The sequence below is a fragment of the Mirounga angustirostris genome, unplaced genomic scaffold (genome assembly GCF_029215605.1).
Source record: "Mirounga angustirostris isolate CCGP_5_RB_7025 unplaced genomic scaffold, mMirAng1.0.hap1 SCAF_5, whole genome shotgun sequence".
Taxonomy (NCBI): domain Eukaryota; kingdom Metazoa; phylum Chordata; class Mammalia; order Carnivora; family Phocidae; genus Mirounga; species Mirounga angustirostris.
Genome location: NW_026991713.1, coordinates 51,138,713 through 51,166,399, shown reverse-complemented (window position 1 = coordinate 51,166,399; position 27,687 = coordinate 51,138,713). Strand labels below are relative to the sequence as shown.

The 27,687-nt window shown below is 42.4% G+C and overlaps 1 protein-coding gene across 2 annotated transcripts in view; it reads left to right on the top strand.

The window, feature by feature from the left end:
* Positions 1–27,687, top strand: part of TBC1D30 (TBC1 domain family member 30) — an 81,244-nt gene that overhangs the window by 17,916 nt on the left and 35,641 nt on the right. The window contains exons 1-3 of one of the 2 annotated variants that reach the window (XM_045873040.2): positions 21,780–22,149; positions 25,813–25,874; positions 26,379–26,444. In XM_045873040.2, the coding sequence (XP_045728996.1) occupies positions 21,978–22,149; positions 25,813–25,874; positions 26,379–26,444 (300 nt within the window). In that variant the 5' untranslated portion in view covers positions 21,780–21,977. Of the gene's footprint in view, positions 1–21,779; positions 22,150–25,812; positions 25,875–26,378; positions 26,445–27,687 lie in introns of those variants that run through there. The other variant, XM_045873039.2, reaches the window with a different exon arrangement.

The window sequence follows — 27,687 nt, the reverse complement described above, 5'->3', positions numbered from 1 at the left end:
GAGAACAGTTCTCAAGAACTACAGTAAAGCACCTGTGGTGGTACATATAATTACATATAATTACTATGGAGAAGTCAAATAGGAAAATGATTGAAAAGGGCATTGGATTTTGCCTTTTTAAAATGATGGAGAGGAGTGTCTGTTTCAGTCGAGTGGTGGAGACAGAAGACACATGACACTTGGTTATACAGCAAGGGTGTTATATTCTTTCCAAAGTTTTTTGGTGATGTGATGAGATGGGTTGAGAACTAGGCTTGTCCTGACTTCCTTGTATGGAGCCTTTTCTGTGTGGTCTTTTGTTATTATTGATTAACCTTTTCCTCCTCTTAACCCCATTATTCCCTATCCTTAGTTCTATCAAAGCACCAATAATATATATATATATATAAAATATATATATATATAATATTTATGGTGGTAATTTGTTTCTTTATACATCTGTTTATTTCCTTCTCCCCACCATTAGACATAGATTCCCTGAGGGAGAGGCCGTATCATTCACCTTTTTATCCTCAGCATCTGTTACAGTGTTTGGCATTACAGCGGAGCTCATTGAAGCTCTGTTGGATGGATGGATAGCTGGGTGGGGGGTTGGATCAATTAAGAGGCTGGATCAGAGTTACTGTGCACGTGTGAGGCAGGCGACCCAGTGATGGAGAGAAACAGGCAGAGTAGGCTCAGAGCTTGTGAACAACAGTGCATATTTGGAATCATCACTTTGATAGATGGGAAGGGGACTGATTAGGAAGGAGCAGTGTCAGGATTGCTGAGATTGGAACTTTTTAGTTAGTAAATGTGCAGAAATTTTGTGAAATTATAACATCTTAGAATTTTGGAGCTAGAGGGTTCCTCAGAATTAATCAGTGTCACTGTTGTTGAACACGGGACGCTAGTGAATGTGAACTGCCTTCCTAGCTAGATTGAAAGGTATTTGGGAGTTTGGCTATTTGGCAAGTACTTATTTATTTATTTATTTATTTATTTATTTATTTATTTATTTATTTATTTATTTTTTATTATTATTTTTTAAAGATTTTATTTATTTATTTGACAGAGAGAGACACAGCGAGAGCAGGAACACAAGCAGGGGGAGTGGGAGAGGGAGAAGCAGGCCTCCCGCCGAGCGGGGAGCCCGATGTGGGGCTCGATCCCAGGACCCTGGGATCATGACCTGAGCTGAAGGCAGACGCTTAACGACTGAGCCACCCAGGCACCCCCAAGTACGTATTTATTAATTGATAATGTTAATGCAGTCTTAGCCCTATGAATAGAGAAAAATTAGGTTATATCATACTAGTTAGAAAGAAGGTCTGAAAAAATGTTTGAAAATTTATGTATCAGGCAGCAGGACAATAGCAAATACAGATAATTCAACTGTATTGTCTTTATCTCCTTAACAGCGTTGTGAAAGTTTACTTACCCGATTCTAAATACGACTCTAAATAGAGTCAGCATCTGACTCTATCTCCCTCCTCAGGATGTCGGAAATTTTTTCCTACCTGCTTCTTGGTGTTTTTGTCATGATTTTTACTTTCGATGGGTTATATATCATTGAACAATAATATAACATCATTTTTTCCCCTGGTAATTGCATGAACAGGTAGGTGTTAGCAATGGACTCTATAGAAATATATATATGTATATATATCTTAAATATTTTATTTATTTGAGAGAAAGAACATGAGAGAGCACATGAGCAGGGGGAGGGGCAGAGGGAGAAGGAGAAGCAGACTCCCAGGGGAGGAGAGAGTCCCATGCAGGGCTCGATCCTAGGACCCTGGCATCATGACCTGAGCTGAAGGCAGCCGCTTAACCAACTAAACCACCCCGGCACCCCAGAAATATATTTTGATATCCTGTGTTGGGAAAGAATAGCTTATAATGAATGCATATCATAACCCATGCCTAGCCTTTTAGACGGAGCTTTTTTTTTTTGAAAAGATTTTGATTATTTATCTTATTTGAGAGAGAGAGCGAGAGCGAGAGAGCAGGGGAGGGCCAGAGGGAGAGGGAGATCTCAAGAAGACCCGGGCCTGATGCCACCACCCTGAGATCATGACCTGAGCGGAAACCAAGTGTCCGCTGCTCAACCAACTGAGCCACCCAGGCACCCTAGACAGAGCTCTTTTTTTGGTCTCATTCAGCATTGCCTCTCAACACCATTTACAAAAAGGCGTTCCACTAGGGCAACATCAGAGTTCGCCATTTGCCCTGTGATCCCTCCCATAAGGTTTCCGATACGTATGAAACTTGTAGATGGGCGCTTTGGTTTTTTGCCTGTCTGGATCCTTTAGCTGAAAGGGTCTCATTCTCAGATCTTGCTGCCACTATGCAGGCTGGCCAGTAGAGGGCAGGCTTGCTCCTTTCCCTGATCAGGGGCTTGGACCCACCTTCCCGCCCCTCTCCTTCCTGTCTCCGTCTTTCTCATATCCAGCAGTTTTCTGATTTGTCAGATCACACAGTTTCCAGAATCAGTATGTAATATAATTAAAGATGAATGGAAAAAAGGCACAAAAGTCATTTCTTTGTTTTCTCCACACAGCGTGACTCTTGGGGCAGATCTCTTTCAGCCCGTGTTGGTGGCCTTCTCTGAGGTTTTTTTTGCCCTAATTCTCCCAAGATTGGCCACAGAAAAGTATAAGGCACTCAATCTTTGACCCTTATGGTTTTCAGGTGTTAGATGATGACTCTTAATAGAACATTAAAGGGGAGCCTGGGTGGCTCAGTTGGTTAAGCGTCTGCCTTCGACTCAGGTCATGATTCCCAGGACCCTGGGATCGAGCCCCCCAGTCGGCTCCCTGCCCAGTGGGGAGTCTGCTTCTCCCTCTCCCTCGGCCTCTCCTCCTTGCTCTTGCTCTCTCTCTCAAATAAATTCATAAAATTAAGAAGGCTTCTCATGTTTCATTCCCACACCAAGGTCCTCAATGCTTCAGCACTCCAACAAAAAAATTTTATGGAGCCAGTCTGTACACACCCAAATTAATAGGTTTTGTTGCTGTTGTTCTTGGAAAGATGTGATAATAATAATCCTCCCTTTTAGAGGAGGAGCTAAATTTGTGAACCTTATTGGACTGTGAGTTCAGGAGTCCTGGATTCTGTTTTTGATATTACTTTTTTTCTGCAGGTCATCCTGCTTGCCTGTTTGTAAGCACAGTGTTCTTCCCAGGGACTTACTGGTGACTCTTCTCCAAGGTGTCTCATTGGGAAAATATGTTTCCTCTTTCGAAGTTTTACTTGGTGTATCTGGGAGTGGGAGGATTCACCCCATACCAGAAAACATAACAGATTTCTTGGGGGGTAGTGACCTCTTCTCTCTGCCATCCCAGCCTGGCCATTTTTTAATTTAGTTGCAATTCTATCTCTAAGTTCTTTTGTTTTTTTAAAACATTTATTTATTTATTTGAGAGAAATAGAGAGAGAGAGCACAAGCAGGGGGAGGGGCAGAGGGAGAAGCAGACTCCCAGCTGAGCAGGGAGCCCGATGCGGGGCTCGATCCCAGGACCCTGAGATCATGACCTGAGCTGAAGGCAGATGCTTAACCGACTGAGCCACCCAGGTCCCCCTAAGTTCTATCTATAAGTGAACGTTGAACAATGAGTAGAAGGCATCTCTATTATAGTCACTGCTAACAGTCAGTCCCACCGGTGTGTGTAGGTGAACTGTAGAGTTTGCTCCAGCTGTGTGGACCCATCAACTTCAGTATCCAGTGGTATCTATGCCCTCTCTGTCGATGGCTGGGACCCGGCTCTCTTAAACTTTCCCTGCACTTGGATTTTAGTCTGTGTTTTACATGAAACCACATCCACGGTGTGTGTCGCTGCTGTGAGTATAGTTAGGGAATGTGAGTTTCAGAGTGATTAAATGACCTGAATTTTTCCAGGAAATCAACCTAATTCACCCCTCAATTCATAGATTGATGAAATATGAGATCCTTGGGGATCATTTAATGCAATGTACTCATTTTACAGATGATGAAATTGAAGGCTCAGAGGAGCTAAACAAGATGTTTACAACCACCTTAACACCTATTAGGAAGGCGCCTATAAAAACAACAACAACAGAAAATAACAAGTGTTGGCAAGAATGTAGAAAAAATGGAAACCCTTTGTACATTGTTCGTGGGAAAGTAAAATGGTGTTGCTGATGTGGAAAACAGTATGACAGTTCCTTAAAAAATTAAAAATGGAATTATCATATGATCCAGCAATTTTACTTCTGGGTATATACCCACAAGAATTGAAAGCAGGGTCATTTGTATACCCATGTTCATTGCAACATTATTCATCATAGCCAAAAGGTGGAAGCAACTCGAGTATCCATCAGTGGCAGAACAGATAAACAGAATGTGCTATATACATAAAATGAAACATAATCCAGCCTTTCTGACACAGGCCACAACATGGACAAACCTTGAGGACGTTAGGCAAAACGAAATAATGCAATCACACAAAGGCAAATCCTCTATGATTCCATGTACACGAGGTACCTAGAATAGTCAGATTTATAGAGACATAGAGTGGAATGGTGGTTGCCAGGGACTGGGAAGAGGGAAGAAGAGTTTTAGTTTGGGAAGATAAAAAGAGTTCTGGAGACAGTTGTGCAACAGTGTGAATGTACTTAACACTACAGAATCGTAGACTTAAAATGGTTAATATGGTAAATTTATGTTCTGTGTGTTTTAATGCACACACACACACACAGATGCTTGTGGTCACGTGGGTAGTTGGTTGCTGTATTTCTTCTCACCTTATGTTCTGTGCTTGTACTAATATGCCGTTCATGGCATTCCCCTCCCCCCCCACAAAATTACTCATGGATCAGAAGCTAAAGCATACTTCCTTCAATTGGTTTATCACTGTCCAGAAAAATAACTTTTGTTGTTGATGTGTGGATGCTCTTTGACTCTCTACCTTCCCTTCCTTCACATCACTTCCCACTCTGTGCTCCAGGCAGGATGAGTTACAATGCAGCGCTTAAAACTCACCATATGCTATCCAGCCACAATGACTTCCCTTGCCTGCTACTCTTTTCTCCACCACCTCTGTATGGTAATTTCTTTCCTTCCTTCCTTCTTTCTTTCCTTCTTTCCTTCCTTCTTTCTTTCACTCTTTCTTTCTGTCTCTCTTTTCTTTCTTTCTCTCTCTTTTTCTTTCTTTTCTTTTCTTTTCTTTTTTCTTTCTTCTGTTCACTTGACAGAGGGAACACAAGAAGGAGGAGCAGCAGGCAGAGGGAGAAGGAGAAACAGGCTTCCCGCCAAGCAGGGAGCCCGATGCGGGACTCGATCCCAGCACCCTGGGATCATGACCTGAGCCGAAGGCAGACGCTTAATGACTGAGCCACCCAGGCACCCCTATATGGTAATTTCTGTTTTTAGAGTCCAGCTGAGCCATCAGCAATCCTGCAAAGTACTTTTGACCACAGAGTCTGAATTAGATGTTCACTCATTTCAGGGTCATCCTCTCCGCATGGAATTGCCATACTTTGTTTCCTGGTCTGTATCAGACTGGACTTGATGTTTCCAGTGTCTACCACACTGTTGTATAAGGTAGATGCTGGAAAATGTTTGCCAAAGATGAATCGTACCTTGGAATACCTTGCTATAAGGGACACATATTCAAAATTGCCTGACACCAAGTGCCAATCTGCAACTCTCTGGCTTTTTTCTTTTAAGGACATCTCTCATTTTTTTTTAAAGATTTTATTTATTTATTTGACAGAGAGAGACAGAGAGGGAACACAAGCAGGGGAGTGGCAGGCAGAGGGAGAAGCAGGCTTCCCGCTGAGCAGGGAGCCCGATGTGGGGCTTGATCCCAGGACCCTGAGATCATGACCTGAGTTGAAGGCAGATGCTTAACTGACTGAGCCACCCAGGTGTCCTCTCATTTTTTTTTTTTATTGTGGTAAAATACACATAACGTAAGCTTTACCATCTTAATCACTTTTAAGGGTATAGTTCAGTGGTATTAAGTACCTTTATATTGTTGTACAACCATCACCACCATCTGTCTCCAGATCTCTTGTCATTCTGCAAAACCACACCCACTAAACAAGAACTTCCCATTTGTCCCTCTCCTCAGCCCCTGTCAACCAGCATTCAGTATTTGTCTTTTTGTGAACCAGCTTATTTCACTTAACATCATCAAGGTTCATCCATGCAGTAGCATATGTCAGAATTTCCTCCCTTTTAAAGGCTGAATAATGTTCCACCGTATGCATATGCCACATTTTGTGTATTCATTCATCTGGTAATGGACACTTGGGTTGCTCTCACCCCTTAGCTATTGGGAATAATGCTGCTACAAATTTGCTCTGACTTTATAAACACAGCAAGCCTGTCCTTGTGCCATTCATACAGCACTACATCAGAAACACACTTTTCATACCCTGAATTATTTTTTAATTAAAAAAAAAAGATTTTATTTATTTATTTATTTGAGAGAGAGAGAGAGAGCACAGGGGGAGAGGGAGAGGGGATCCCAAGCAGACTCTACGCTGAGCATGGAGCCCAAGTGGGCTCTATCTCTTGACCCCAAGACCATGACCAGAGCTGAATTAAAGAGTCTGACACTTAACCGACTGAGCCACCCAGGCGCCCCTACCCTGAATTCTTTATAGTCTCATCCCGAACCATTTTTCTCCATCCATCTGCTTTCTGTCCTGTTCCAGTCTCCCCAGCTTTGATCTTGTGACTTGTTTTTCCTCACTTAAAATTGCTTCTATGGCTTCCCTCTGCCTCTGTGATTCATACCCATTGACTTGTTTGAGGTTTCAGGTCAGTCATGCTACAGGTCCAGTCTGAAGACTTGCTACTATGCCTCATGGACTATGGGATCTCTTGATAGAATGTCTTCCCCGCCCTCTTCTCCTGTACTTTCTCCTTCCCTCCACGTCTTTACCTTCTGCTTTTCCCAGCTATTCTCAACAGAGAAAGGAGGATTCTCTGGCAGTAGCTCTCCCATGAAGCCCCTCTTCCTTACCCTTTATTCCTGCTGCTCTCCTGCCCCACATCTCCCACGATCTCAAAGCCTTGGACAAATGAAAAGTGACCTCCTGTACTAAAGACAACTGATAGCAAAATACAGCCCCTGCTCCCAGCAGCCCTTTTTGGTGGATCTGGGCGGGGGCAGCAGTGTGTTTCCCATCCATTCTAATTCAGCCATCTGACTTCTCCATTTCTATGTGCTCTCCGCCCCCACAGTGCATCTTCCCTCCTCATTCCTTCGCTTCACTCTCAACCTGCTCCTCCTTTGTCATCCCCCAATGTACCACTGGCATGAGGCTGGTTGTGAGTTACCTGAAGGTTCCAGGGTAACATGGAAGAAAGCTACAACATGCATGGAAGGACACAAGAAATGGCTGGCTATTGACTTAAGTCTGAGATAATATTGTTCTTAAGTATTCTTTGGACTTCTTCCCCTGAAAACTTCTTGACAGTCATTTCTGCTAGGCCCTAGTAATCTGTTTTATTTTATTTTAAAGATTTTATTTATTTATTCGAGAAAGAGCGAGAGACAGAGCCCAAGTGGAGGGAGAGGGGCAGAGGAAGAGGAAGAAGCAGACTCCCCGCTGAGCAGGGGATGCAAGCGGGGCTCCATCCCAGGAACCCAAGATCAGAGATCTCAACCTGAGCCTAAGGCAGACGCTTAATTGACTGAGCCACCCTGCCGGCGCCCCCACTCCATAATCTATTTTAGAGCTCAATTGTCCTTACTGTTAGGAAGCCAGAAGACTTAGGAGGTAGAGAGTGAACTCACATCACTGGCCTAATCTGATTTTTCCCTCCCAGAAGAGTCAGTCATAGAGGAATTTCCTGCCTATAGCATCCCTTTATGTGGTTCCATCTCACCTGGATGAGGTCAGGTGGGATGGTGGAAGCATCCTAAACATTTCTTTTTGACTAAAGTTCATTTTGAATCAAATTGTACATCAAATTTTGTAATGCAAGTGTTGGACATACCACAAGGGAGCATCTGAAGTGTTGACTCACTGCATCAAGTCTTCAGCATCAGTAAGTAGTTAATGAGATTTTGCTACCGTGTGTGATATTGTGCAAGAGTTTTCAAACACTTTTTTTTAAAAATTTTATTTATTTGACAGAGAGAGACACAGCGAGAGAGGGAACACAAGCAGGGGGAGCGGGAGAGGGAGAAGTGGGAGAGAGAGAAGAAGGCTCCCCGTGGAGCAGGGAGCCCGATGCGGGGCTCCATCCCAGGACCCTGGGATCATGACCTGAGCCGAAGGCAGACGCTTAACGACTGAGCCACCCAGGCGCCCCTCAAACACATTTATTTTTAAAAGATGGGCAATTTCTTTTGAATCATCTCAAATGTTATCCTAACTCCGAGATGTAGTAATTGCAACAGCTGCTCCTTGCACATGAGGGAACCAACAATGGCATGAGCGTCATTCAAGACTGATTATACCCTGACTCGGCATCATTTACCATTTGCTCTCTATGGAGAGGGTCTTTCGTTTGTTGCTTTCTCAGCTAATTAAACCGGATTCCTGTTTCCTGTTTCACATTTGGCAAATTATTTTTAGAGATAATTCATATCTGCAGTTTTTTGGGGGAACTTCAAGGTGGCCAGATTTTCCTTGGCTGAATTGTGGGGTGAGTTGATGCAGAAAGACATGCCCCAGGGGATCTCCACCAAGCCTACCTCTCTGAGGGCACTAATTAACTCCTGCATGCCCCACCACGTTGTCATAAAAGATACAGCTGGTTTTCTGTAATCCTAGCCAAAGAACTTCCCTCGTTTGCTCTGGCATCATGGATTTTTTTTTTTTTTTTTGGTTCACTGCTAAGCTAAACTGACCTTATGGAAGCAGCTCCTTTGTTACCTCTACCCATATTTTGTTTTAGTAGGTTAATAGAATAGGGGAAGTTTGAGGAAATGATGGGTATTTTATTCACTTTTTGGTAACATAAATGGGGCTGTGGACAAGTCTTTCAGAACTTCTAAAATGTTTTTGATCCTGCTCAGATAAAAAATATATCTGGTTATATTTTACTGGCTTAGCGGATAGAGTGTGGCTTTAGAGTGAGACAGACCTGTGTTTAAATCCCAGCCTCACCCCTTATTATTTGTATGACCTCTGGAAAGTTATTTTATCTCTTGATTTGTTTGTTTGTTTATTCCTTCTTTCCTTCCTTCCTTGGTTCCTTCTTAGGGAATTAAAAAAAGTCAGAAAAGTACAAGGAAAAATACAGGAAGCTCCCATAATCCCACCACCCAGAATTAATAGTATTGGATTGTATTTTTCTTTCAGTCATTTGTTTCCATGCTTAGCAAAAAATTATCCTGATAATGTATGCATACACTTCCTTTTCCTCCCCATATCTTGGAAGATAATATCTACCTTTTTGGGTTAAAATGAGACCATTAAAGCACCTAGCTTAGTGCTGATTCAGAGTAGACAATTGGTACGAGGGGTTGTTGTTATTAGTTGTTCTTCTCCTTTTATCCTTGCTTCTTTCTTTGTGCATCTCCCTTAGAAAATATAGTCCTGGGAAGTTGACAGACTTATAAAAATGATTTTTTGGGGGGCAAGCTATTTCTCCTTCTAGGATGTCTTTGCTACCCTCAACTTGAGGAATTAGTGTTAATACATGTAAGAATGTGGAATACACCGTAAAACTTATTTATATTGCAAATCAGAATTTATTGAAAGACCAGAACTTTCTAATAAATGATGGCCTACATTTGGGAAACCCTTTAAAATTATTGAGCCAAATTTCAGAAACTTGGCATGTATTATTTAAAAAGTTACAATATTGGTGGAATGGAAAGATTGAGAAGAAAATTGCTTACTTAAACTGTGCTGGGAGAGATTGATTTCCTGCTTGTGGTGATCTCACAGAGCAAGTGGCTGTGGGTAATTAATCCTGGGGCTTTATTAATTTATGAAGAGCAGGGAAGGATTAGCTTGTCTGCATTGAAGTGAATTCTCCTCAACATGTTAAAAAAATCAGGATGATGAAAAATGTGAGCAATTTGTCAATTTAAATGAATGTTCTTTTTTATGGGCTTTCTAGACTAGTTTTGCACTAAAATCTGTATTCCAAAATGGGTAGTGACATAATAAAGAACAAAGAAGCTAGAGTGAGCTGGTGGCATTGTTTGTAATCTATAGCAATATTGATGTATTACTTTAAAATGTCTTTCCTTTAAAAGATAGTCTTGGGGTGCCTGGGTGGCTCAGTTGGTTGAGTGACTAACTCTTGATTTTGGCTCAGGTTGTGGTTTCAGGGTTGTAGGATCGAGCCCTGCCTTGGGCTCCAGGCTCAACGCAGAGTCTGCTTGTCCCACTCCCTCTGCTCCTCCCCCTACTCTGTGTCTCTCAAATAAATAAATAAATAAATAAATAAATAAAAAAAAAAAATCTTAAAAAAAAAGACAGTCAAAGTACCTTTTGTACTATATATATTTAAAGATTTATTTATTTATTTATTTTGGAGAGAGCATCCACCCTTGAACAGGGGGAGGGGCAGAGAGAGAGGTAGAAGGAGAGAACCAGATTCCCCTCTGAGTGGGAGCACAATGTGGAGCTCAGTCTTGCCACCCTGAGATCATGACCTGAACCAAAATCAAGAGTCTGAGGCTCAACGACTGAGCCACCCAAGTGCCCCCATTGTACTATATATTAATGATATAATAGGTCATATTTATATAGAGCTTACTGTGGGCCATACAATGTAGCAGGTGCTTTACCTGTTTCATTGGATCGTTAGAATAACTCCTATGAAGTAGGTACTTTAATTGTCCCATTTTGTGGTTGGGGAAACTGAGACGATGAATTTACCCCAGTTACACAGCTACTGAGTGGTAGAGCCAGGTTTCAAATCCAGGCAGCTGGTTCTAGAGTCTGTGCTTTTTAGCTACTATATTTATGCTGACTTCCATTATATATAACATTTCAAGAGCATCTTTCACCTGATAAGTAGAGCAAATATGTGACATTTGAGCATCACATATTTTGGAAACTTGTCAGGGAGACTAAGAATAGTGTTTGTGGATTTTTTGGTACATTGTACAAATGTCAGTCAAAATAACTGTTTATAAACACATCTCCTTATTTCTCTTGTAGTTGAATAAAAAGCTCTTTTTCAATGAGTGGGAAGGTATGGCTCTCTTCTTGGCATGATGAATTTGTGATGTTATTTGTTTTTAACACTCATGTACTGAGTACCAAATATGTACAGAGTTCCAGGCTTGCTGCAGGCAGGGGAGGGGAGAGATACAACAATGAATAAGACTTTGTCCCTACGCTCAAAGGAGTTTATGATCTATTGAGAGGAAAAGATCAGCCTATAAATAATTCAAAGACATACATGAATCAGCTGTGGGGTTGGGAGAAGTGTGTCATATGGAATATACGTGTTAAGCCAGGTACTGTTTGTAAAAAATTATTTATTTTTATTGAGAAATAATTGACATATAATATTGTATTAGTTTTAGGTATACAACACAATGATTTGATATATGTATATATTGTGAAGTGATTACCACAATATGCAGGTGCCATTTTTATTTTTTTATTTCATCATTTAAAATTTTTATTTGAGTATAGTTGGCTCACAATATTACATCAGTTCCATGTGTACAACATAGTGATTCAGCTTCTTGTACATTATGCTATGCTCATCACAAATATAGCCACCATCTGTCACCTCACAATGCTATTACAGTATCATTGACTATATGCCCTATGCTGAACCTTTTATTCCCATGCCTTATTCATTCTGTAACTGGAAACCTGTATCTTTCACTCTCCTTCATCCATTTTTCCCCTTCCTTCTGGTAACCATTAGTTTTCTATTGTTCTGATTTTGCTTTTTTTTTTTTTTTTAAAGATTTTTTATTTATTTATTTGAGACAGAGAGAATGAGAGAGAGAGAGCACATGAGAGGGGGGAGGGTCAGAGGGAGAAGCAGGCTCCCTGCCGAGCAGGGAGCCCGATGTGGGACTCGATCCAGGGACTCCAGGATCATGACCTGAGCCGAAAGCAGTCGCTTAACCAACTGAACCACCCAGGCGCCCCCTGATTTTGCTTTTTGTTAGTTTATTCATGTATTTTGTTTTTTAGATTCTACAAATGAGTAAAATCATATGGTATTTGTCTTTCTCTGCCTGACTTATTTCATTTAGCATAATATCCTCTAGTTCCATCCATGTTGTCGCAAATGGCAAGATCGCCATGGCTGTGTAATAGACCAGTGTATATTTATACCACATCTTCCTTATTCATTTGTCTATCAGTGGGCCCTCAGATTGCTTCCATATCTTGGCTATTGTAAATAATGGTGCAGTAAACATAGAGATGCCTGTATCTTTTTGAATTAGTGTTTTTGTTTTCTTTGGGTAAATACCCAGTAGTGGAATTATTGGATTGTATGGTATTTCTATTTTTGATTTTTAAAGGAACCTCCATAGTGTTTTCCACAGTGGCAGTACCAACTTACATTCCTACCAACAGTGCATGAGGGTTCCTTTTTCTCCACATCTCCACCAACACTTGTTATTTCTTGTTGTCTTGATTTTAGCCATTCTGCCAGGTGTAAGGTGATTTGCATTTCCCCGATGATGAGTGATATTGAGCATCTTTTCATGTGTCCATTGGCCATCTGTATGTCTTCTTTGGAAAAATGTCCATTCAGGTGCTCATGCAGGTACCATTTTTAAAAGTTTAATCCAGGATCACGATCTGATATTCTTCGTGTGTCATAGGGGCAATTAAAAAAAAAAACAACACAGCATTTACTGAGTGCCTATGGTGTATCAAACCCTGTGCTAGAAAACTATTTAGAATTTTTCTAAAATACATCATGGTACTTTTCCAAGCATCAGGAAGGTTTAAAATTTAGAGAAACCAGAAGTAACTTTCCTGTTTTCTAGACATTATCTATTCCCTCCCTAGGAGCTGGCATATCTGGTTGATTCTGGCATTAGGCCAGTCTGACATCCTGCCAAGTGACACTCTGTGGTAAGCTGGGACTAAAGACAATGGTAATTAAAGGCATCAGCACTGCCCTATCAAGTACATGAGTATAATAGGCCACATTTGTATTGCTTCTAGAGGAGAAGGAGCACATAGAAAGTGTATTTATTAAGAGCTGTCTGCTTCTTTAAGAATTTGTCTCTATTACCAAAACTAGGTTGACTTTCGAAAGCTAGACCACATATATGACCATTTCCAAGGATACACTGGTGGATTCCTAAATCTTTATGAAGGTAGAGGTAAAAGTGAATGTAAATCACCAGATAGGCTACACTGAGGACTGTGTTGATTGATATACCATAAAATTCCTTTTACCCCCAAGTATCTGTCACCCATGTAATTCAGGGGATATGCAATTTCCTTTTAATGTAGTTCCTAACATGATTTGGAATTCCTTTCTAATTCCTGTCTTGGACTCATATAAAAAAATAATGATCTAAAGTTAATGTAAGATTCTTAATAAAGAAAAATTCAGTTTGTTCTGAATATTCTTTTTAAATGAAGAAAGTATAATATTATATTTTAAAAGTATCCTTAATGAGGACTAAAGCCAAAGGATCTTTTTTTGCTTAAATTTCAGTTTACCTGAAAATATAACACCCCAAACTGTATTCTCTATGCATCACAGTTGGTAAACATATTGGATCGAGGACTTCTTACAGAGTAATCGAATCTGAATATCAGTTAAATTGAAGCTATTTCACTGGTATTGATTGTTGAACCATACCTCATTTTACACTCCTGACCGCTGGGTGTGCAGCCTGGGGGCTGCAAAGGACAGGGCATTTAAGACCTCCTGAGGCTCTATGTTTTATTACGGTTAGAGTGTTCTTTAATTTTGCTGATACCTGCCTCCCTGTAGCTCCCATGTAGCAGTTCTGATTCAGTCCTTCGGAGTACACATGAATCTAATCTCAATATTCCTATCAAGTGAGTGAGGGCAGTAGGATAAGAAGGCAAAAGAGGAACATCTGGTGAGGACCTCAGTGAGGTGTTCTGGCCACTTAGACTCTCCTGTGGATCCGGTCCTGGGTCCTCTGCAGTCTAGGTAGACTGCACACCAGGCCGTTTTAACATTTATCCTGTAACAACAGTAACAGCAAGTACTAAGAAAAAAAGGACACCAAATGTAAATGTATCGAGTGCCTGCTTTGCACCACTATGTGCTAGACTCTTGACTTGTTAAGCCATTGCATTTTCACAAGAACGCAAATCGGTATCATTGATTCTAAAGGTGAGGAAACTGAAACCCAGGAATTAATTAACTTGCTCATGGACATTGAGCTAGTGAGTGTGGGCGTTAGAATTCTAACCTTGTCCCCCTGTCTTCAGGGGCAGCGCTTCTGTGACACACCACACTGCCTCCTGGAGGGCCGCACGAGGTGCAGAGACTGCTTTCCCACACTCCCTCATTCGTCTGCACATTCTGCATCTTCTCTCTGCTTGATCTGAGCCTCCCAGGCCAGCCAAGCCAACATTAATGTCCATTCTAATCTCTCCTTCCCATACTTCTCTGTTCTCACCACCAAAATTCAGTATGTTCTTTTCCAAGGCATGACCCTTCTCTTCTCTATGAACGTATATTTCTAAGCCACACTAATTGGCATCAATAGGCATCAGAAACTCTCCCCTTTCGTATCCCTTGACTGGGTCAAAGGAATCTTAGAATGGTTTGGCGCAAAAGGTTGGGAAGGCTAAGCTAAGTAGTTAATCATGATGGGGTTGAACAATGATTTCATCTTCTAAAGTAATGGTGTAAATCTTCAGTTCCACTCTTGATATGGAAGCAAAGAGCCAAATACCATAATTATAAGAGCAGAGATGAGCTTTGTCCTTGGCTTGTTTTGAGTTAAAATATAATAGCTCAATGAAATAAAGCCCTGGGAAAACATTGGAATATGCAGTCCTTAGGAGGAGGTAAAGATAATGCTATCCCTTTAAGGACTCACATAGTATTTTATTTTATTTTTTATTTTTTGAGAGAGAGAAAGGGAGAGAGAGGGAGAGAGCAAGCGAGTGCAGGGGAGGGGCAGAGGGAGAGGGAGAGAGAGAATCCCAAGCAGACTCCATGCCTAGTGTGGAGCCCAAGCTGGGCTTGATCTCAAGACCCTGAGATCATGACCTGAGCTGAAATCAAGAGTCGGAGGCTTAACTGACTGAGCCCCCCAGGTGCCCCTCACATAGTAGTATTTTAAACCTTTCACACTGTCTTATCACTACCCACTTTGTCTCTCCTTCAGTAAACTGTAAGTTCCTTGAGGGTAGAGAATGTACTAAATTCATACTTTTATTTATCACAGACCATAGCATAATGCCTTTCCAACAGCAATTGACAAATAAACGTTTATTTCATGAATGAATAAGTAAACAAAAGAAATAGAAAGATGTCTTTATATGGTCAACATAAACCTACCTTAAGTAGTATTAAATCAGCTTCAGTTGTTTTGAGGCAAGAAAATACTTCACGGAAAATAACCGGCCTAGAGGAATAATATGATGGTTTCTAAAATTTTGGGTTAGCTGTGTATCTGAGGTTATGTGGACCTACCTTGCTGCAGGATTTTAAATACCTTTCTAGTAGGGTACTCTGAAATGGAACTTCCACTCCCCTTGTGAATTAAATTATTATATCTGTTTTTAATTTAAAAATTTCTGGTCTGTAGATAAAACTGATTATTCTTAAAATACTTCATCCAAAATATTTTGGTGTGTTTGGGGGGAATGTGAGGAGTGGTTTTGTTCTTGAAAATATCTGATTAAAGGGAATGGTCCTGGGAAAGCATTAGCAGGGACTCTCAGGAGGCAGAAGGCGGTGCTGAGTTGATTTGGTATTGGAATTTAAAAGCTTCTCTGTTTCATGCTTGATAGAATCCTTTCTCTGAAGCAAACCAAATACAAAAGCCACACCTGATGCTCTTCAAGGATGCATGTATTTACATAGAGAAATCGGTTTTTATGACCGAGGGGAGAAAATCGTACAAAAAGAAAAGAAAATGTTCCCATGTATGTAAAAAGGTGATGTGTCAGATAATTGTAAGGTTTTTCTTCCCCCGCCCAGTTTCTTCCTGCTTCTTCCTCTGTGCCTCTTTCTTGAGGGGAAAATGGTTACTGAGCTTGTCTCCATGAGCTCATAGTGTGTGGGCTTCGTCCTGGATAATGGGTTGAGGGAGCTACTTATTTCGGCCTTCCTTTTAGGTAGCCCTGAGGAGAGGGCCAACTTCCTACAGTTCCGGCCACAGTTACCATCCCTTTAGGGGAGATGATATTTTTGCTATTCAGGAGTTGCTCACAAACCTTCCAAAGTTGTGGGGAGAGCAGAGAGGAGCCTAGTGGCTTTGTGCCACCAGACCCCCGCCGTTTTTATTAGCAGGAGTGCAAAGACGTGGCAGCCACTGTCCGCCCAGTGGGAGACACCCTAGAGCTGCCCTCTGCCGAGACCTCTTCTGACCCTCAGAGGCTCACGCAGTCCTGAACACCTGCCAGGGGCCTCTGCTGCTGGAAGGAGGAGCTCCAGGCCCATTTCCCCAGAGCAAGCCAGCTCCCCGCCGGTTTTCTCTCACCTCAAAGCAGGCTTCCTGGGCTTTTTCTCTTGGCAGTTGTCACCACTTGTTCTGTGCAGTCCCTGAAGATAAGCACGTAGGCCCTTTTTATTTTAAGATTTTACTGTGAAACAGCATTAGGAAATCACAAGAGTCCAAGACCTGATTTCCATTTGGAAGCCCTTGGGACAGAGCTTTTATTCCTTAAGTTGGGCTCTCTGTTCCTTCTGGCTTCTTCCCCCTTCTCCCACTGAAGGGAGAGTTTGCTCTCAAGGAAGCTTCACTCCCAGCTCATGGGCCTGAAGGGGCAGGGCTAGCCCAGCGGTCCCTACTTCTTGGGTCAGCCTGGCAACTTCCCTCTCTGGGGATGTCCCACGGGGCCTGAGACATGCAGGATGTTCCCTCAGCAATCCAAGGAAGAGCCTCAGCCAGTGTGAAGTGTTCACCAAGCCTGCCTTTCCCCAAATTCAGTTTTAATTGTAAGTGCCCTGGACTGGGCCAAGGTATGGTCTGCCCCACTGTGAATTCACTAATGTTATTTGATTAGCAAAGATCACCTGATTAGTAAAGAGGGAGGTGAAGTTGGCCTTGGCTGGAAATCTCACCACCCGAGAGCTTCAAGCAAAGTTCATGCTGGCATTGTTTCTGCTGCAAGTTGACTTCAGGTGACATCTTTTGCTTCTAGAAAACAATATTCCAGACATGAACAAGAAACTATGAGTCATACAACAAGTATAATACTAGGCTTGTGCCATGACTGCTTTTAGACCATTGTATTTTAGTGCTTGTTTAATTATCTGTTTGCTATAAAAGTTGGCAATCTTGGCTTTCCTCTCCAATGTAAACAAAATAATATTACTTAATTCCCTCACTGCTTATTGGTATAATAGTAGAAACTTTTAATTTTTTTTTTTTTTGCTGTTTTCCATTTCTACATAGTTTAGAATGGGAATGGGAAGTTTTCAAGGAAACTTTTTTTTTAAGTCGGCTCCACACCCAGCATGGAGCCCAGTGCAGGGCTTTAACTCACAACCCTGAGATCAAGATCTAAGCTGAGATCAAGAGTCATAACTGACTGAGCCACCCAGACTTTTTTTTTTTTTTGAAGAGTCAGTTTTTCCTCGTGATAAATCTGAGGTTTTTATCAACAAGCCTCTGTTACTAATGGCAAAAAAAGTACCTGAAGAAGAGTTTCAAGGAGAGGGCTTTTTGTCAGCCATGACACATCTAGGTGGCTTGGCAATCTAGGGTCTAGATTCTGCTTTGGTGGTCCAGAAATTCGATTTTCTCAGCTCCCTGAGAGTTGAGCGAATTCAGGGGTATTGACTGTGCTGTTAACTGGTCTGTACATTCTCTCCTTTGCAGCAAAATCTATGGGAAGTCAGATGATGTTCAATGTTTGCTTGGTGAGCATGGAGTCAGAGCCGGGGGGAGGCGGGGGGACGGTTCTGAGTGGCATATGTCAGCCAGCTGTGGAAGCTGGATGTCCTTTCCCCTTCAGAGGCACTATTGTAGAGCATTGCTCCTCCTCTTGGCTGCTGAGGCTGTCTTTCCTGCTGGCCCAGTGCTAGAAATGGAGTGTGAATAGCTTCTCTTGTTAGAACACAAAACCCTCTAAGGCTTGAGTAGACGAGAGCTCTGGAAGACGAGACTGTGCATGCAGACACCAGCTTGTTTTCTTGGATTTTCCCTCTCTTTGCAGTTCTCTTCCTTTGATTCTGGCCGTTAATCACCATCTTCACCCCCAGGGGCCTCTGGTGCCCTCTAAAAAATTGGCCAAAGCCAAACATCAGTTCTCTTTCTGTTATTGTTCTCAGCACAGCTGAGATAAGCTGGAATAGTCAATGGACATCTTATTAAAATTAAGAGAAAGCTAAAGAAATGAACATGTACTGAAACTATGAAATCATCAGGCTGATGAAGGATAGATTTTTGTACCTGAGCTTGGTGTAAAATGTTGGGAAATCTAAGCCAAGCAGTAAATCATGACCAGGTTAAACAATGAGTTCATCTTCTCAAGTGACGAGGCAGAGTATAGCCTTTTCAAAGCACTTTTCCTCTGGTGGGGCAGGTGTGACTGAGTAGCTTATATATCCCGTCTGAGCCAGGTTTACTTTTGCAGATTAATAATCTCATTGTAACAGATTCTTATATATGAAATGTATATTTCATGCTTAGAGTTGTGTCAATTCTGACATTGTCCTCAAATTCTGGGCTACTTCACAAAGCCCAGAAGTTACTGATTACCAAATAAGTATGCCAGAGTCATAGGAATGACTTCTTTTCTAGCTCTTTCAGAGTCTCATTAGGAATGCAATTAAAAAATATTCAATACTTTTCAATCAATAGCAGCCATTGTTTTTGATGCTCAATATTTTCCATCTTTTGCCAATAGTAGCCTATTCATGTGGCTCTTATGTCCTTTTGACATGACCCCATTAGTCTTGGAGCACTTCCTTACTTCCTTAGCTCATCAAAATGGTTCAGGCTCATCTTACACTTTTTTCTGGCTCAGACCTAGAATCAGTCACACTTCGAAGGAGCCCTGGTTCTTTTTAGCAGGGAATGGTTTTTGGAGACCACAACCTGGGTGCTGCAGGTATTCATTACTGTTGGGTTATCCTTAGTTCTAAACCTACTTAGTGGGTATACAGTTGACCCTTGAACAACATGGGTTTGAACTGCATGGGTCCATTTATAAGTGGATTTTTTTTTTGAGAAGTACTGTAAATACATTTTCTCTTCTGTATGATTAAGATTTTTTTCTCTAGCTTTATTGTAAGAATACATATATAATACATATAACATACCAAAGTGTTTTTTTATTATTTTTTTAAATTTTATTTATTTTTAAAGATTATTTATTTATTTATTTGAGAGAAGAGAATGAGAGAGAGAGCACATGAGAGGGGGGAGGGTCAGAGGGAGAAGTAGACTCCCTGCCGAGCAGGGAGCCCGATGCGGGACTCGATCCAGGGACTCCGGGATCATGACCTGAGCCGAAGGCAGTCGCTTAACCAACTGAGCCACCCAGGCGCCCTATTTTTTTTTATTTTTAAGTACTATCTACACCCAATGTGGGGCTCAAACTCACTACACTGAGATCAAGAGTCACATGGTCTACCAACTGAGCCAGCCAGGTGCCCCAAAAGTTTGCATAGCAATTAATTTTTAAAAAGATTTTATTTATTTATTTATTTTAGAGAGCATATGGGCTGGGGGAGGAGCAGAGGGGGAGAAGGAGAGAGAATCTGAAGCAGACTCTGGGCTGAGCATGGACCCCAACACTGCCTAGCAGATCCCAAGACCTCAAGATCATACCTGAGCCAAAACCAAGAGTCCCCGCTCAACCGACTGAGCCGCCCAAGCACTTCAGGAATTAATTTTTTTTTTAAAGTAAGCTCTATACTCAACATGGAACTCAGGACCAAGAGTCGTATACTCTACGAACTGAGCCAGCCAGGCGCCCCATCCAAATACGAGTTAATTGACTATGTTACTGGTAAGGGTTCTGGTGAATAGTAGGCTATTAGTAAGGTTTTTGGAAGGTCAAAATTTATTTGCACACACACAAAAAATTTATTTGCAAATTTTCCACTGTGTGGGGGGGAAGGTTTACACCCCTAACTCCCCTTTGTTCCTTGTTCAAGGATCAACTGTGTATGTATTTTTGAAAAAAAAAAAAAAAAAAAAAAAGAGGGCACCTGGGTGGCTCAGTCCGTTAAGCGGCTGCATTTGGCTCAGGTCATGATCTCAGGGTCCTGGGATCAAGCCTCTCCACTCCCCCCTCACCCAGGGCTCCCTGCTCAGCAGGGAGTCTTCTCCCTCTCCTCTGCCCTCTCCTAGATAGTGCCCCTGTCCCCACTTGTGCTCTCTTTCTCTCAAATAAATAAATAAAATCTTAAAAAAAAAGAAAATTAAAGACATTTGACAATGTCTGGAGACATTTAAAAAAAAAGATGAGTTCATACTAGTATTTCCAATTTAAATATAATATTGCAGGATTTAAAAAACCTTAACTTATTTGTACACTTGTATTTTCTGTCACACTGAAAAGATCTTGGTTCCTTTTGACATTAACATAATTATTTGCTTCATCCTGTAGTGTACGTAAGAATTAAAAAAATCAGTATCATAACAGTAATGCTACTTGTTGACATTTAAGATTTCTTTGCAGGTCTATTTGCCCTTAGAATATAATCACCATTGATGTACAGTCATAATACTGTAATTTAAAGCAACTTCTTAATTTTTTTCTGTATTTTTGTGTTATCAACAAGATATTCAGTTAGGTTCATTTGTTTTTCATTTTTCTTTTTATTAATATGTTATTCCAGAGTCAAAACTATATAAGGCACATCCAGAAGACCTCTCAGTTTTCCATTCCTCTTTCTTCCACTGTTCCCTCCCATATACTTTTTAGTTTTGATTTATCCATGTAGTGTTCCTTTTCTAAATATTAGCAAATACAAATGTCTGTTTCCTTCCACATCCTTTCCTTCCTTATTCCTCATTCATTTTTATGATTAATATTCGATTGGTTAATGTCCATCGAAGGAATGACTTTTTTTTTTTTAAACAGTAATGATAGTTAATGGTTCTAAACTACTTAAGTCTCCGGCTGGAGAGATGAGGATGCACTTTAAAAAAACACTGCTTTTAAATGTGAACACTTTTTTTCTTGAAGTCTTATTCTTCCAAGAGAAACAACCAGTATTATTATTTTTTACGTGTTTTCCATGCCTCTCTGAGCTGCTAGGAAAGAGTTTAACTCAATTTGGGATGAAGCTTGTGCTTCACCATCTGCCAGCTTCTCTGCCACGCTTCAGATTCGTCCTTCGGTCTGCTAACTGTCCCTTCTGACGCTGTTTGGTTAGGTGGTCACTTGCATCTCTCTGATGTTCTGCACGTGAGACTCCCCCCCTGCCCCCCCCGCTTCCCCAGCCCCTCCCAGATCTTGGGAAAAGCACAGAAATCTCCCGCTGCTTCTGGTCCCCGGGCGCAGTTGTTCACCCGGCCGCTCTCCAGTTCCCAGCCTCCGGGGGTTCCAGGCTCCGCCGCTCTGCCACCCCGGGGCGCAGGCGGCAGGAGCCCGCCGGGCGCTGGGGAGCTAGGGCCGCCCCGCCTGCGCACAGTGATGCCGGGATCGGGGGCGGGAGTACCGCCTTCGTCTCCCGCGCGCTCGCTCGCTCCCGCCCTCTTCCCCGCCCCAAGCCCTCTCCTGCCTCAGCCGTGCAGGCTCCGCAGTGCAGATGCCTGCCGACCGCCCCGCGCTCGGCGGCTCCACCGGTACCCCCGACCGCCGGCCGCACATTCGCTGCTCCGGAGGGGCCCTCGACTAAGCGGACTCGCCAAGTCCGGCACGAGAAGCGGCTACGCCGGCGGGGCTGCGGGGACCCAGGCGGACGGCGGCCGCGCCGGAGCCCGGGGCGCTCTCGAATGCGGCAGGACAAGCTGACCGGCTCCCTGAGGCGCGGAGGGAGATGCCTGAAGCGGCAGGGTGGCGGCGGCGGCGGCGGCGGAGGCGTGGGCACCATCCTGAGCAATGTGCTCAAAAAGCGCAGCTGCATTTCTCGGACCGCGCCCCGGCTGCTCTGCACCCTGGAGCCGGGTGAGGACCCGGGGCTGCAGATGGGGCACTGGAAAGTAGCGTGGCGCCCGGAGCTGGTGTCTCTGCCTCAGTTGCACTCCGCCTAGGCCGGGGAGCGCTCGCGGGCCGCTCGGTGCGGGGTACCGCGGCTCCGCGCAGGCGGGGCTGAGTCGGTCTGGGAGGGAAGAGAGCGGACGAAGGCCTGGGCGCGGGCAGCGGCCTCCCAAGGCTGGGAGGACCCGCTGCCGCCGGCTCCTGCCGGAGGGTCCCGACCCCGCGGCCTGTGCGCGGTCTAGCCCTGTTTGTGCCGGGAGCCGCTGACGAGCGGTGCGCTCGGCCTTGTGCGCGTGCTGTGGCAGTGCGGGCGGCTACCCAGGCTGCCAGAGGCCGCGCAGCCAATTGTGCTGCGGGCTCACAGGAAGCCAGATCTTGAAAGAGGTGTGTGAGGGGGAGAAAGGCACAGGTTTGATACTTGGGGACGGAGGGGAAGGCAGCGGCTGCGAAGGAAAAATCGGGTGCATTTTCCTGAGGGTCTGTGCGGCGTGCCAGGGTCAGCTCGCCTGGAGCCTCTTAATTTGTGTGTCCGTGTGGGGAGCGGGTAGGAAACACTCTTGCAAGTAGAGGTTCTTTCTTAGAGCCAAAGTCCTTGCGTGCTAGGCTAGGCCCTTTATGCCGCTAGCTTGTGTTTACACATCCCTTCTTCTCTAGGCTGCATAACTCCGCGTCTGCTCCACCACCCAGCATCCGTCCCCGGGGTTTTATGGGCCCGGCTCTGGCGCGGGCGCCTGGGCAGAGAGCTTTCTGGCAAGGGGTGGCCGCAGAGGGAGCCGGCTGCACTCTCATCGGTGCTTAGCGCCGCTCGCTTGTCCCCAGCGTGGCACCAGCGGGGTTCCAGGCGAGTTTGTCCTTCTCCAGCCCCTGCCTCCCAGCGCCATCGGGGACCTGCTATCCTGAGGCTGCTGGAGAGAATCTGACAAGGCGCGGAACCGTAAAGGGTGGAACGCGTGACTGCCTTTACGAACCTTGTGGTTTCTTTGTTTTTCTCCCCAAGGAAGTGTCTAATTGCAGAGACTGTAATATTTATTCACCATCTTCCTTTACCCTTAAAAAAAATCTCCTTTCCACGTTAAAAGTGTTTTGTATTTCTGAATCCGGAACAGCCGTGACTAGCAGATGAAACATAAACCTTCTCCCCTCCCTTAGTTAGAAGAAAAGAGGAGAAAATGACCTGATTTCAGCAATCGCATGCAGGTGGTGAATGATCAATTCCAGTTAAATCCTGTGACTCATTTTAGATCATGAGAAAATAGTTTAGACTAACCCCAGCCGGTTTTCAGCACCGGATGCCCAGCAGGTGTTCTGAAAAAGCCAAGGGAGCATATTCGGTCATACAGACAGGGAATCCAGAGCTTTTAGGTCAGTTGAAATAAGTCAGCGCGGGACCGAATTTCTTGCCTTTGTTACAATAAAGCAAAAGTCATGACGATATGCTCCTCCGTTCAGCACCCGCATCTGGACAGCAGCCTTACAACAAAGTGTTTCTCATAGTGCCTTAAATCATTCGCTCCAGCTGGAGGCAATCATGTGGCCATTGTGTCATTGCTCTGCACTGAGGCAGGACTTCATTTAAACCATCTCAGATGAGAATTTGCAGGGGTGCTTGATATACCCTTGGGGAAGGAAATCTAATCTATTTAGGCAGAATATGCTTGTGGCCCTGAAACCTTGAAAAGACATATCAGGGCATTGATTGGATGCCTGGGATTCTGTACCACAGCTTGACTTTAGAAATCTAGGACCCAACTCTTGTATTCATAGTACTCTTCCAGGACTCCCAAGAAGGGCATCTGCATACTGTCATGGGCTTGGGCAAATCATACACATCTCTTTCCAGCTTCTTGATTCCATATATATATGTTTTTAAAAAGGACAACTCTACTTTATTATTGTAATTTTAAATTCTGAAGATCGTTTCTATCTACATACCAACTCCCAAGCAGTGGAAGTTGTGGGGAGGGTTTCAGTATGCCTACTCTGCAATCAACATCTTAGAAGCAAATATATTGTCATACTTAACAATCATAAATTGTAAAACTGAAATGCTATTAATAATGTTTGGTATATCTTGATCCTTGAACTTTTAAGCAATAAGTCTTTAAAAAAGTGACCTGAAATATGATTTAATTGATTTTGACATTATAGAAAAAGAACATATAACATTTTCAGATTTGATTATATTATTTTAATAAAATTTACATGGGAATTAAAATTGTCATGTAATTTCACTTCAGGAACAACGGCACATACTTCTAACGTGGGATTCTGAATAAAAGCCCAATATGAATATAGCATATAGTCTTTATATTGTAAACACATTGTCTTGATATATTCTCCTATTTCTTTTCTTTTTTTTTTTTTTTTAAGATTTTATTTATTTGACAAAGAAAGAGACAGCCAGAGAGGGAACACAAGCAGGGCGGAGCAGGAGAGGGAGAAGCAGGCTTCCCGCTGAGCAGGGAGCCCGATGCGGGGCTTGATGCGGGGCTCGATCCCAGGACCCTGGGATCATGACCTGAGCTGAAGGCAGATGCTTAACGGCTGAGCCACCCAGGCGCCCCTCTCCTATTTATTTTCTTCTCTTCCTTAGATTTGGGATTGGAATCAAAGAAGTTTATTTAAAGTTGTAGACAACTTGGAATTAGAGCTCAGTTATATTTTTAGCTTGTAGTCTATGATTAAACACACCAACTGTTTTATCTTCAGTGAGCAAGTGTATCATGACAGAATTTTAAGATAACATGAAAATCTCCAAATAAGATTGTTAACGTGGATTATTCCACAAGTGAGAAGACAGTGATATTTTTTTCCTTTTTTTCTTCATTTTTTTTATTATGTTAATCACCATACATCATTAGTTTTTGATGTAGTATGACAGTGATATTATTTTTATAACTTTTAATATTTCACTGAAGTTTTCTTCATAGACTTAGTCCATGCAAATGTCTTAGAAAACAAATTCTGTAAGTAGAGAATTCTCTTCCTAAGTTTCATAAATATTAATTATACTCTGCTGGGTCATTAATAGTTAAACATCACAACAATCTACTGAGATAGATATTATCTTCATTTTAAAGATAAAGAATTGAGGGGCACTTGGGTGGCTCAGTTGGTTAAGCCACCGACTCTTGGTTTCGGCTCAGGTCATGATCTCATGGTCCTGAGATCCAGGCCCGCCTGGGCTCTGCTCTGGGCATGGAGCCTATGTAAGAGTCTCTCCCTCTGCCCCTTGCCCCCCCATGTCCTCTCTCTCTCTCAAAAAAGAAAAAAAAGAATTGAGACTGAGACAAGTTAAATAATTTGTTTGACACTAGGAACCAAAGTTGAGTGGGGGATCTGAGTGACTCCAAGTCTGTGGTGTCATGTTTTTGGTTTTTTTACACTACTCCAGACCACTGTGGAAGCCACCATTCTATGTGATAAGCTCTATTCTAGTGGCTCCGGGTTATTTTTCTATTTTAGAAATCAGTATTATTACCTTTTATTTTAGCAAACTTGACTAAAATTTAGTAAAAATATGTTTTAAAATTTTATGATGATTCAGTAGAATCACGTTAATTTTTACTTTTATTTTTGATCTAACTTGTTATTTTCTTCCAAAATAACAGTTATATATTTTTCTTTTAGGAGTTGACACAAAGTTGAAGTTCACTCTTGAGCCATCTTTAGGTCAAAATGGTTTTCAGCAGGTAACTATTTTTGGTTTTTGAAAATACTCTTATTTGGGGGTATCTACAAGGTACACTAAGATATATTCTCAAAGTAGGACAATTAGTGTATACTTTGACACATAAGGTGAGTCCATTTTAAAAATTATAGATAAATTAACTTACGAGCCTACAAGTGGCCTGGGTTTATACCTGCAACAAAAAATTTTGTACTTGCTATTAATGGTGCAAGTGTGAAAAAAAATTTAAAAAACCGAATATCTATTATTTTGAATCTGTGATACATGTTTTTGTTTCTGAACTAGAGCTTCCCAACCATTGTGTGTGCACATGGGTCCCAGGTGTATTGAGTGCCTAAGGTTGGAGTTGGGCAGCCCTTGGAGCCTGGCTGAAAGAAGCTCTGTTTACCTCAGTGTGCTGTACAAATTTTATCATACTCTCTGGATGTCAAAATAGGAAAAAGATTGAAAAGTTCTTATCCAGGTCAATATTATCACTTTGCCAATGTTTCTTCTGTGTTCCTAGTGGTATGATGCTCTCAAGGCAGTTGCCAGACTATCAACAGGAATACCAAAGGAATGGAGGAGAAAGGTAAGGAGGATTCAGAGGGCTAAAATACAAAAGGATTAGCACTCTGTTCCTCTTTAAAATGTCTGAAATGTCCAAAAGAATATTCTAGATTTAGTAATTTGGAAGCTGTCTCTCTTCATTATTAATTCATTTAATAAGCATTTATTGATTATCGATTCTGTGCCAGGTACTGTTCCAGGTACTGAGGATACAGGAGTGGGAGGATAGAAAAACAAACCAAGGTTTTTGTCCTCATGGAGTTTACAATGAGTACAGTATAAAGTATGTCAGATGGTGATAAGTGCCATGCATAAAAATAAAGCAGAGAAAGAAATGAGGAGAGCCGGGTGGGGGAATGGAGGTAAGGAGGTGGAATTTTAAATAGCAAGGTGACATTTGAATGGGGCCCTGATGAAGGTGAGCAGCTGGAGAGGCAGCTACCTGGGGGAAGAGCACTCCAAACAGAGGAACCACCCTCTAGTGAGAGCATCTCAGGAGTGTGCAAGCAAAAGCAAGAGGCCGGGGTGACTGAAGCACAGTGAACAAAAGGGAAAGCAATTGGAGAGAGGGTCATAGAAGTAAAGGTGATGGGAGTAAGGGGATGGCAGATCATGTAGACCTTATAGGCCATAGTAGGACCTTTGCCCAGTCTGAGATGGGAAGCATTGGGATGTTTTGAGCTGGGGAGTAACATGATAAAACTTATGTTTTAAATGGGCCTCTCTGGCTTGATAATATGATGGACAAGGGCAGAAGCAGGGAGATCAATGGAAGACTTGGGATAATTCAGGTAAGAGGTCGATCAGGGTTGTAGTAGTGGAGATGGAGAAAAGGGGTCACAGTCTAGATATATTTTGAAGGCTGAGTTGACATGGATTCCTGTTAGATTGAATATAAGGTATGCGATTCTGATGCTTGGGGGAAAAAGCTGGCTGGGGATATTGATCAGTGTTATTCCTGCTAAAGTATGTTCAAATACTAAATCTCGAAATGCTTTCTTAGTATATTAATTTATAAACCTAGTCTTAATACCCCTAGAATTTGAACATTGGGCATTCCTAAAAATATACATTAAAAATCTTACAGAAACAGCTTTTTAGGATAAAGTAATCAAAGGAATAAAAATATCCAGTGACTCTTCTAAAAAAGTTATTCATTATGGGACCCCATCTGTCAGTTTTGTGTGTGTGATAGAGATTGAAGGATGATTTAAAGGCAGAGTCTGCTTCATGGTGAAAAAAGACCCATTCTCCATGAATTTCCA